This window comes from Triturus cristatus, chromosome 6 (assembly GCF_964204655.1).
Source record: "Triturus cristatus chromosome 6, aTriCri1.1, whole genome shotgun sequence".
NCBI lineage: Eukaryota > Metazoa > Chordata > Amphibia > Caudata > Salamandridae > Triturus > Triturus cristatus.
In genome coordinates, this window is record NC_140589.1 from 1,928,681,311 (window position 1) to 1,928,693,786 (window position 12,476).

Genomic DNA, 12,476 nt, shown 5'->3' on the forward strand with positions numbered 1-12,476 from the left:
GAAGACATGGGTGGCCAAGGGTAGAAGACACAGGTGGCCAAGTAGAAGACATGGGTGGCCAAGGGTAGAAGACATGGGTGGCCATGAGTAGAACACATGGGTGGCCAAGGGTAGAAGACATGGGTGGCCAAGGGTAGAAGACATGAGTGGCCAAGGGCAGAACATATGGGTGGCCAAGGGTGGAAGACATGGGTGGCCAAGGGTGGAAGACACGGGTGGCTGAGGGTAGAAGACAGGGGTGGCTAAGGGTGGAAGACATGGGTGGCCACCGCTGCGAGGAGGGCACCTTTGCCACATCTGAGCCCAAGTAAGCTTGAATTATGTTACAAAGGCGGTTCTTTACCGTAATGTTGACAATTTGCAGCCGGGATGCTTCAAGCCAGCAGACAACAGTTTGACTCCAGCATCTCCAAGGATGTTATGAGACATTTCCAGCTCTTCCAGTGATGCGCTTGTCTTCAGTACTGAAGCGAGATCTTCACAGCACAAACTGGTGAGGGAGCAGTGCTGTAACCTGGGAGAGATGAAGGACAGATGTATAAGAGAGGACAGCACTGGCCCCAGGCCAGCATCTACGCCAAGGCTTTGAACAGCACAAACCACTGACGGAGTGGTGATGCGGCCTGGAAGAGATGAGGGACAAACAAATAAGATAGGACAGCACTGCCCCAGGCCAGCATCTACTCCAAGGCTTTCTACAGCACAACCTGCTGAGGGATCAGTGCTGCGGCCTGGACGAGATGAGGAACAAACGTATGAGAGAAGACACTAGTGGCCCCAGGTCAGCATCTACTCTAAGGCTTTCTACAGCACAAACCGGTGAGGGAGCAGTGCTGCGGCCTGGAAGAGATGAGGGACACAAGTATAAGAGAGGACAGCACTGGCTCTAGATCACCAGCGACACTACGGCTTTCTACAGCACAAACCAGAGAGGGAGCAGTGCTGCGGCCGGAAGAGATGAGGGACACACATAAGTATGAGAGAAGACACTACTAGCCCAGGTCAGCATCGACTCTAGGGCTTTGCACAGCACAAACCGGTGAGGGAGCAGTGCTGCGGCCTGGGAGATGAGGGATGGACGTATAAGAGAGGAGAGCACTGGCCCCAGGGCAGCAACTACTCTAAGGCTTTGTACAGCACAAACCAGTTAGGGAGCAGTGCTGCAGCCGGAAGAGATCAGCAGTCTACTCTAAGGCTTTCTACAGTACAAACCGCTGAGGGAGCAGTGCTGCGGCCGGAACAGATGCGGGACACACATATAGGAGAGGACAGCACTGGCCCCATGCCAGCATCTACTTCAAGACTTTGTACAGCACAAACCAATGAAGGAGCGGTGCTGCGGCCTGGGAGATGAGGGACACACATATAGGAGAGGACAGCACTGGCCCCATGCCAGCATCTACTTCAAGACTTTGTACAGCACAAACCAATGAAGGAGCGGTGTTGCGGCCTGGGAGATGAGGGAAACACGTATAAGAGAAGACAGCACTGCCCCAGGTCAGCATCTACTCCAAGGCTTTGTACAGCACAAACCGGTGAGGAAGCAGTGCTGGGGCCTGGAAGAGATGAGGGACACAAGTATAAGAGAAGACACTACTGGCCCCAGGTCACCAGCGACTCAAAGACTTTCTACAGCACAAACCGCTGAGGGAGCGGTGCTGCGGCCTGGAAGATGAGGGACACACGTATAAGAGAGGAGAGCACTGGCCCCAGGCCAGCATCTACTCTACGGCTTTGTACAGCACAAACCACTGAGGGAGCGGTGCTGTGGCCGGAAGAGATGAGGGACATACGTATAAGAGAGGACACTGGCGCATGATGCCGAACACTGAGCATTGACCAATGCTAAAGTGAAGCATGCCGCTCTGCTAGAGCGCCATCATGGTTACATTTTTGCAGCATGCACTGCCCTACTTTACACCGTGGGAGACAAATCTGACCACTTACTCACATGGCTAGTCCAAGAGACCCATACTCCCCAATAACAGAAACAAGCCTTTACGCAGGTCCTATCTTGCGCTGCCAATTGGCCATGCTGCAGGCGTTCAGCTCCTAGTGCCCGATTCACAGAACTAACTTAAGACAAAATCCTAAACTTACTACTTTTGGTATTAACAGAAGGCATTTAGTAGTAGTAAAGTTAGGATTTTGTCTTAAGTCTGTCTTAAGCCTGTCTTAAGTCTGTCTTAAGTCTGTCCTATGTTTGTCTTAAGTCTGTCTTAAGTCTGTCTTAAGTCTGTCCTAAGTCTGTCCTAAGTCTGTCCTAAGTCTGTCTTAAGTGTGTCTTAAGTGTGTCTTAAGTGTGTCCTACTACTTTTGGTATTCACAGAAGGCATTTAGTAGTAGTAAAGTTAGGATTTTGTCTTAAGTTTGACTTAAGACAGACTAATGACAGACTTAAGACAGACTTAAGACAGACTTAAGACAGACATAAGACAGACTTAGGACAGACTTAGGACAGACTTAGGACAGACTTAGGACAGACTTAGGACAGACTTAGGACAGACTTAGGACAGACTTAGGACAGACTTAAGAAAGACTTAAGACAAATTTAGGACAGACTTAAGCCAGAGTTAAGACAGACTTAAAACAAAATCCTAACTTTACTACTACTAAATGCCTTCTGTGAATACCAAAAGTAGTAAGTTTAGGATTTTGTCTTAAGTTAGTTCTGTGAATCGGGCCCTTTCTACTTGGAACTGTATAGGGCGCCGCCCGTTCCACCTTCCTGCGGGATTATATGCTTCCTTGCCCCTCTCCGCTTACCTTCCATCAATGCCATCGAACACGAAGAACTCAACAAGCTAATTGCAGTGGCTGTGGTGAAAAAGCGACACATGGCCTGGCCTGTACCCAGACCTCAGGGTTAGACGGCCTCCCAATAGAGTACTATGATCACTTTTCTCCTCACCTTGCCCACAAGCTGGTCGAAATTTATAATGCAGCTCTCACCACTGGAGCGCTCCCCGCCTCCCTCCAGAGTCCCTCCTTTCCCTTTTGAAACCGGATTGTGACCCCACTCATCTCTCCTCATATCACCCAATCGCCATCTTGTGTGTGGACTACAATATACTCACCAAGAGGTATTTACAAGTGCTACCCGCCATTGTACACCCAGATCAAAATGGATTTGTCACGGGCATGTCTAATAACACCAGGCAGCTCTTCCGTGTTATGGACCAGGCGTCACTAAGCTATCCACAAGCGGCAAGCCTCAGACTTCGAGAAGGCCTTCAAGTCTCTATCTAGGGATTACCTCTTCGAGGTTCTGCGGGCAGCCCCCCTAGCCAGGGTCTGCCTCACTGGCAGCTACTGGTGGTGATCTGGACAATATGGCACTCAGTGGATGAAGAGCCCCCTACCTATGCAGCAATAAATACCTTACACATCATTGGGGGTGTCACCTGGTAACATGGTTATACAAAGCAATCAGAGCACAGGGACCCCCTGACACACCTTCGACCCATGTGGGAGGAGGGTTTGGTGCGCCCCATACATGACACTGAGTGGGCTAGGGCCCTGGAGTGCCCCCGGGCTAAGGCTCGTAACGCACAATTCTGAAACATCCAGCACAAGGTGTTACACAGGGATGCCCTCTTGGTTGAACCGCATATTACCTACAGGCAAGCTCACATGCCCCCGATGCCAGGCTGAGTTAGCTGACCTCCAACTCGTGCTTTGGTCATGCTCCAGTGGTGCCAGCTATTGGCATGGAATACACACCCACCCTGGTCATCGTCACAGAACACACAACGCTGAGTTGGTGGGAGGCCACGGCCTTGGGCATCTTTCATAAGAGGAAGATCCATGAAGTGTGGGCACGCTTTGCCAATCTTGCCCTCCTGCTGGCTAAGCGTCTTCTTACCATACATTGGAGGGCCCAAGAGCCTCCGGAGATTTCCCAAGGGCACGGGGCATTTCTCTGTTGGGGAGATGTGGAGCGCACCACTCTACACGGGGGGGAAGCCCGGCACCTTCAAAGGTGCCCCATTGCAGCATCCTGGGACACTATGCCTGCCCAATTTAAGGATGGTAGAGTAGAGCACCCTTCCCCCTGATCCCCTGAGACACAGTTACGTCATCATTGTCTCCGTCCCCTACCTCCTTCGGTTTCAGAAGTCCCCTGTACTGGATTGGTGTCTCCCTCGCCTCTTGTGATGCCGAGGCGTAGTGACCGGGCCCCCATGTTATGTTATGTTAAATGGGTATTTATAAGCGCACAGCTACTCAATAGAGTGTCCCGGCGCTGAGGCGTGAGAATGAACAGTTTGCTATGCAGTGTGACATCCCTGGTTAGATATTATTGCTGGAATAGCCAGATTTCAGTTTTTTCCTAAACGCTAGGAGATCTTGCGTCAGTCTTACTTCCACCGGCAGATGGTTCCACAGTTGCGCCGTCTGAACCTGGAAGGAGCGCCCCCCTATCCGTGCTTGATGGTATTTGCGGGCACGTGCCAACTGAAGTTATGAGGACCTTAATGTACGGCAAGGGCAGCAGAACTGGACTCTTTTCATGATGTACCCGGCACCTATGCCGTGGAGAGCCTTAAAAGCCAGGACCATGGCCTTAAAATGGATCCTCTTGCGGATTGGGAGCCAATGCCGGGATTGCAAACATGTGGGCGTCCGTGCTCTAGGGCCCAGCATGAGTATTGCTCCGGCTGCCGCATTCTGGGCCACCAGCAGTCTTGACAGTAGATACTTCGGCAACCCTAGGTACAGTATATTCACGTAGTACAACCAAGAGACTATCATAGCTTGGACTACCGTTTTTCTATGAGTGATAGGCAGGAGAGGCAGGAACTGCTTTAGCATCTTGAACAAGCCGAAGCAAGAGCCAACCACTGCCTGAATCTGGGCCTGCATAGAGAGGTTCTCGTCCAACTTCACCCCAAGATTTTTCACTGTTTTGGAAGTGGAAGGGGGAGACATATCAGCTGGCCACCAATTACACCATGCACTGCTGGGGGGTGGCCAAAGAAAATAATCACCGACTTTTCAGGATTAAATTTAGCTGATTAGCCTGTAGCCAGGAGAACACTTCCGTCAGACAGGAGATAATCCTATCTTCTTTAAAATCCGAGTCTTTATTGCAGGTGAAGAGAGGCTTTGTGTCGCTCGCATACGACAACATTTTTGCTCCATGAGCCTCGGCCAAAGAAGCCAGTGGTGGTGCCATATTTATATTTAAAAGGGTGGGGCTCAAGATTTAGCCCTGTGAAACTCCCACCATCAAAGGGGAGATGGGGGCCACAAAAGGCAGGGATTAAACTATTTGCTCGCGGTCCTTTAGAAAGGAGGAAAACCAGTTGAGTACCGTACCCCCAAAACCGCATTCCTGAAGTCTCGCCAGGAGTCGGTCATGGGGGACGGTATCAAAGGCCGCAGATAAATCCAATAATATCAATGCGGCCTTGCCGCCATTATCCAAAACATCCTTTATGGCTTCTGACACTTCCAGCAGCGCCGTCTCAATGCTGAAGTTCGCCCTGAATCTAGAGTGACTCTGGTGGAGTACTGAATTAGTTTAAACAAATGCGGTAGTGACCTGGTTCACAACTTTTTCCAAGGCCATAGAAAACAAGCAATGGCATAGCCAATAGGTCTCGCTTTTGGGAACTTCTAAGTATTTAGTTATGCAGCACAATATTCTTGGTGCAACAACAACTGTTGCATGGCTAAACACTTAAATAGTCCCAAAGGCGAGACCTATTGGCTACGCCAATGCTTGTTTAATTCTGCAAGAAACTGAAGATCTTGCTTTTCACCCAGCCCAGACCCTCGCTCAGCCCACTCAGCTCCTGCTGCAGCCCCAGGATAACCTTTCGGGTGAGGTGTGTATAATAAAAATACACATAACACATCATAACGATCTTAATCATTAGCTTGTCACCACAACTCGAGACTATTGTATTCAACATAAGATTTCCTCTGTTACCAACTCAGGCAACTATGCATTAAGTATCAGCTTTCCCACAAATTAACAATCAGAAATACAGCCATTAAATTTCAAAATATACAACATTTCAGTTGGCAAAACAAAATATAATCCAGGGATTCTCAGTGCAAATCTTCCAATCCCGGGTTTAGCAGAAGAGTGTCCATGCACCAAAACCCTTATGTACTATCACTAAATATCTCTCTACAGGCTCCAACCTGTAATAACAATCAACTGTTAAACACCTATTCGCCTTAATACTCTTTTCAACGCAAATACACCAGAGCTCCTACATTTGTCATGACTTTTCATAAGAAACAATAGGTCTATAGCCTTGATCATTGTCTTGCCACCATGACCAACTGCAGCCTGCTGTGTTGAGCCTAAGCTTTCCCACAAGGAAGAAAAGGTGATAAATAAGCACTCTTTCAGTGAAAGCACACAATGCCCACTCAAACAGCATATAGTTACCAAAGGGCAGCAATGCGAGTAGGAGCCTGTCACTCAGTAGAGCTTCTGGAAGATATTTATCAGTTGCTCACATAAGGTAAGTTAAAAACTGTTCTGTCAAACTAGACCTAAAAATGCAATGGCTCATCGTGGCGCAAATGTGTACAAAACTATTTCATAATGTTCTCAAGTGGCATCGTTGCCCCCGGTGTCCGGTTGCGTGGGATACCCATATCATTGCTTGATTTCATGCTTTATTGCTTAAACATACATTTTGTATCAACATGTGACTGCAGCTCTTAAAGTATTAAAGCGTGCATCTACTGAATAAAATTCCAATATTTACAATGGGATAATATTGTCTTTGGCAATCACTTCTTCAGCTAGCGCTTCATACGTTGGCAGAAAAACACATTATTTTGACTACATTCCTCCTTTGTAGATGTCAAGCAAAAATTGCAGTCATACAATAAAATATAAAATGATGGGTTTATACAGTCAATGGAGGAAAGCCAACTGTCTGCATGGCATTATTAACACTTTATAGACGGACATGTTCACTATTGCAGGAGTTGCGTATCCTTGTCCAAGCCCCAATGGGATACGAATATTAGGCAACAAAGTGAAGAGAGTACAAATATTTAACCCCATGCTCTTCTTCAGTGTCAACACTATCAGGAGGCAGTGGTCCCTGGTCTTTCAAAAGCAACCACTATTCCAATGTATTAACCACAATTTTATCTTAGTAGAGAGTGTGATTTGGTTTAACAGACAGTGTGCGCAATAACCAAGCAGGGCTTCTTTTCCAATTCCACAAATAGAAAGATTCGTGGAGAGGAATTCTCTTTAAGCATGAAAACTGTTGATGGAACTACAAATTTAGCCTATACGTCAACACAGCTGAAGCCTACCAGAGAGTGAGGACACAAAACAGAGCAAAATGTACTTCCTAAAGAAAAGAATTAGGAGCCATATGTTAACATGCATTGGCAAAGCAAATAGGTAATGACTTTGTCAATGGTTTTTATGTCATGTCATCCCAGAAGCTGTGTAGCACGAATAAGTAAGAGAAAAAAAGTCTGTGATTCGGACACTGTTTTTCTGCTTTTTATTTGCAGGTCAAAGTTGGATCATTAAATAGAAAAAGAAAACAATGCAAATGTTTTTTTCAAAAATCACAAGTGAGGGAGCAGCACGGAGGGAATAGGTGGAGGAAGCAACACAGCACAGATGGAGAGGCAATACAGGAGCGGCGAGGAGAATCAATGGTTGACAGGAGGAGGGAATGGGTGGGAGAAGCAACATGAAGAACGGGTAAAGCGTCGGTGCCGCGATTGCTGCAAAAGTAAAGAAATAGAAAAAAACATCTATTTCCTTACTTTTGTTATAATTGCGGCACCCGCACTTTACTTTTAAAATTAAAAGTAAAGCGCGTGTGCCGTAATTATAGCAAAAGTAAAGAAATAGATGTTTTTTTCTATTTCTTTACTTTTGCAGCAATCGCGGCACCGACGCTTTACTCATGGTTAAAGGTAAAGCCCCGGTGCCACGATTGCTGCAAAAGTAAAGAAATGGAAAAAATCATCTATTCCTTTACTTTTGCTACAATCGCGGCACCCGCGCTTACTTTTAATCTTAGAAGTAAAGCGCGGGTGCCGCGATTATGCGGAGTGAAACAAAACAAGCACGCATAGGAAAAAAAAAAGTGACGCGGCCGCAAAAGTTAAACAAAACAAGCATGCGAGTGGTGCGAAAGCTGGCGGCTGCGCGCGTGCACATGCGCATAACTACAAGCGCTAGGCCAGCAAAAGCGTGGGGTAACACTTTTAAAATCCCACTACTAAATGTCTTGCAGTGCAGCGCATGCGCTAGCTTAGGCGAGACCTAAAAAAAGGAAGCAAAGATGTTGGCCTGTAATAAGAGGCCAATTCTGGGTCCAAAGTTGGGTTTTTTTAATAGGGGAAGAATTTTCGCCCTTTTCCACCTATCGGGGACCAGGCCCGTCTGCAAAGACAGGTTAAGGATCCGGTTAACTGCAGGATTGATAATCTCCGCTATTGATGCTATAATGCTGGCCGGGCATGGGTCGGAGGGAGAGCCGGATTTAAGGCCTTTCATGATTTCTAATGATTTCTCCAAGGGAACCAATGGACACTGATTCAAAGATGGTTCTCTCACATGAGTTAAGGAGAAGTCTGATTCACCATTGTCGCTCAGCACAGGGGACATTATCGGGAAGGTCTCCTGAATATTTATAATCTTGTCATGGGAGTAAGTGGCCAAAAGGTCCATCCATGCCTCAGTAGGGGTGAATGACTTGGCCACCGCTATAGGAGAGGAGAGTTCACTGACTATCCTGATAATTTCCTTATTTTTGTTCTTTGCTAGTTTAAATTTTAGGGAGGAAAACAGTTTTGTCTCCTCAAGGACTTGTTTGTAGTGGGTCTTCAGCGCCTGTTTATAAATAATTTTTTCATTAGGGTTGAAGTGTTTCCTTCAGGTCCTTTCTAAGTGTTTACAGATCCTCTTACTTTCTTTAAGGGCAGTTGCAAACCAAGGAGCAGAGGACCGTACAGTTTTCACAGGACGCAAAACAAGGGGTGCAAGTTCCCCTGCCCGGAGCTGAAGCCAACTGTCCAGGCCCTCCGCATCCAGCTCTAGATCTGCACTGAAAGATATCGGATGCTTATTTATAGCAGTACTCAATGCATCGGGTTTAATTAAATAAAAAGGTCTAAAATTACTAAGCTGAGACTTCCCAAGGGCTTTGGGAAGGTTCGATTCCTTTCTAATTGTAAAATCCAAAAGGAAGTGATCAGACCACACGAGGGGAAGTGGTTGGGACATTCCTATTTTAACAGTGGAAAAAATCTGATCCAAAGTGTGGCCCTTTTCATGAGTGGGAAGATGTACATAAGGGGCAAATTGTAACACCTCCAAGGACTCTTGTAGTCTGATAGAATCTGAATTATCCGGTTTATCCATGTGCAAGTTAAGCCCAAACCACCTTTTATGAGGAGAGGATCAGTGCAGCTGCCAGCTCACCTAAAGAGATTTTTCGTATCGCTAAATCCCTCTCCACCATGCCGCAAAACCTCCCAAAACGGAGGAAGCTCCAGATCATTGTAACAACCTGGCAGAATATTTTCATTAAAAAATTCATTTGATATGCAGACCTTTTCCTCCCCATCAGACCGAGTCTACAGCTCTCAGCACCAGAAGTCTGCACCCCGAACTACGGTGCTCGCTAGGAGAGTTTCCTCTGTTAGACGCTGATTCCCTGGATAAACTTATTTCTAGGGTAACCTCGGGCTCTCCTGTGGAGCCCGCTATTCCGCGTTATCTCTCATGAGTCACTAATGCCATTCGCCCAGTTATCTTGGATACTCTAAACTCCTCCATTACTTCTGGCACGGTACCCCTGGCCTGGAAATGTGCTCAGATTAGAGCCCTTCTTAAAAAACCCTATTTAGATCACACCAACATGGCCAATTATCGACTCATCTCTCTCCTTCCCTGGCTGAGCCACCTGATTGAGAGACACATAAATTCCACGCTGGTACAGTACTTGGAATCCAACAACCTGCTCCATGTCTCTCAAACAGGATTCCGTCCTCAGCTCGGGATAGAGACGGCCCTTTTGGCTGTAACAGAGGAGGCAAGGAGACTTCTGGACCAGGGCGGCTCAGCAGCTATCCTTCTTTTAGATCTCAGTGCCGCTTTTGACACTGTTGATCATAACATCCTGCTTAAGCAACCGAAAAATCTTGGCGTGACAAACTTGGCACTTACCTGGTTCCAGTCCTTTCTAAAGGATCGGTTCTTTCAAGCCTTTGAGGGAAATGCCACATCAAACCGGTGGCCTCTTAGCTGTGGGGTTCCCCAGGGTTCCTCCCTGAGCCCCACGCTTTTTAACACCTACATGGCTCCATTGGCAGAGATAGTCCTTCCATTTGGCATAAAACTTGTCACCTACGCAGATGATACTCAATTGGTTGTGGCATTAAACCACCCTGAGGGATCATCTTGCTCTCTAGGTACTTGCCTAGAGGCGGTAGCCGAATAGATGGAACTCTCTCACCTCAAGCTAAATATGGACAAGACCGAATTGATGTTTTTGGGCAAACCTCCCTCACCCTCCTCAGCACTTATATGGCCGACTTGTCTTGGCACTATTCCAGCCCCAAAGCAGCAGATTAAGAGCCTGGGCGTGTGGCTCGACAGCTCCCTCTGTTTTAATCATCAAGCCACTAAGCTCTCTGCTACATGTTTTGGCCTAATAAGAATGCTAAGAAAGATCCTTCCCCTGCTCCCTTTCCAGGTGCGAAGGATTATGGTGCAAACCCTTATACTGTCCTGCCTGGATTAGGGAATGCGCTGTATCTGGGCGCCCCTCAGTCCACAATCCAGAAACTACAAGTGATCCAGAATTGTGCAGCTCGCCAACTTCTCCAGATTCCTCTGAGACAATCAGCGAAACCTGCACTGAGGAATCTCCACTGGCTCCCAATTTGGGCTAGGATACATTTTAAGGCCATATGCCTGGCCCATAGATCTATTTGGAAATCAGGCCCAGCCATCATCCAGTCCCTGGTCACCCCATACCGACCTTCCAGGAGTCTTAGTTCTAGCTCCGCTTTTCTCGCCACCCCAAGGAAAGTACGAAGATCTAGATGGGGTGGACGCTCTTTCTCCCTGAATGCTTCCAATTTCTGTAATTCTCTCCCCCCTACTCTCCAAGGGGAACCAAACATGCTGGCCTTCCGTAAACTTCTCAAAACCCAAATTTTCAGTACTTCGCACTAACATGACGTGCCTATCTGTCTGCCTGCTCCGTAAGCGCTAGGAGGCCTCAGGGTAGCTACGCGCAATATAAATTTAATTTAATTCATTCATTCATTCAAAGTCACCCAATACCAAACAGTGTTTATGTTTCATGACAAAGGGTGAAACGGCGTTGCCAATAGAGGCTAAAAACCTTCCTACAGGGCCCGGGGTCAGTATATTAGAATGCCGGACAAAGATTGGTGTGGAGACACCCCCAAATGGAAGTCGAGACCTTCTGCACCCTCTACTTCCACCGAAGGGACTATTGTACAGGAAAAGTTGTTTTTGAAAATGATAGCGATACCACCCCCTATGCCCACCTGTCGATCCTTCCAGGTTATATGATAGCCTGCGGGGATGGTGGAGGCTATGGTAGCGTTTGAGGCCTCGCTTAACCAGGTTTCTGTTAGGAATAATAAATCCAGGCAATTCTCCACTAATAGGTCATGAATATTGAGGGCATGTTTAGTCATGGACCGTGAGTTGAGAAGCATTGCACGAAGTTGCGTGTTAGTCTGAGATTGATTAGCATCCCAGTTACCTAAATTACATCTGACCGGCTCCTTTGACAACCGACCTGTTTCCTTGATAAAAGTGTCCCAGTCACATAGTGAGCAGCCCTTTAAAATTGGTTGTGCAAATAAGGATGAAGGAAGAGGGGAGCACCCACTCATATTCATTCCTATTTCCAACAGAGTATGTTTATTGTAGCATATGCGGGACGTAGGAGTGGACTTACCGCCAGAGTGGCCGATGCCGAACGCCTCTGGGATGCTGATGGGTGCAGACGGCCGTGCCTTTGGCGTGTCGTCGGCGCGCCCGCTTCGCTCACCCGCTGTGCGGCCGAGTCATTGTGATCTTTTATAGGGGCAGGAAGGAGACTAGAGCGCTGACCAAAGTAGGCGGACCCGCTCTTACAGGCGGGTACCGCCGTCATGCTTGAGTGTTTTAAAAAGGATGAAAACATGTTCAGAGCTCATACAAATAAAACCAATAAGATGCAAAGCAAAATCAAAGTATAGCAGCAATAGTAGCTCGATATGAGCCCACAGTGCACAGCCGTATTCACATGTTTCGCGGCCAAGTCATCGCGATCTTTTATAGGGGCAGAAAGGAGACTAGAGCGCTGACCAAAGTAGGCGGACCCGCTCCTACAGGCGGGTACAGCCAGCACCTCATTCAAGCACGGTCCCTTACGAATCCCAGCTCATGCCTACCTCCCCTCTTCCGTATACCCCCTTGATGATCTCGCTTGCACTGA

The 12,476-nt window shown here is 47.5% G+C and overlaps 1 protein-coding gene across 2 annotated transcripts in view; it reads right to left on the reverse strand.

The window, feature by feature from the left end:
* The window catches only part of LOC146822508 (uncharacterized), a 698,810-nt gene that overhangs the window by 460,725 nt on the left and 225,609 nt on the right, over nucleotides 1-12,476 (reverse strand). For both annotated transcript variants that reach the window (XM_085613620.1, XM_085613621.1), the window contains exon 10: nucleotides 344-514. In XM_085613620.1, coding sequence (XP_085469746.1) covers nucleotides 344-514 — 171 coding nt within the window. The remainder of the gene's footprint in view (nucleotides 1-343; nucleotides 515-12,476) is intronic.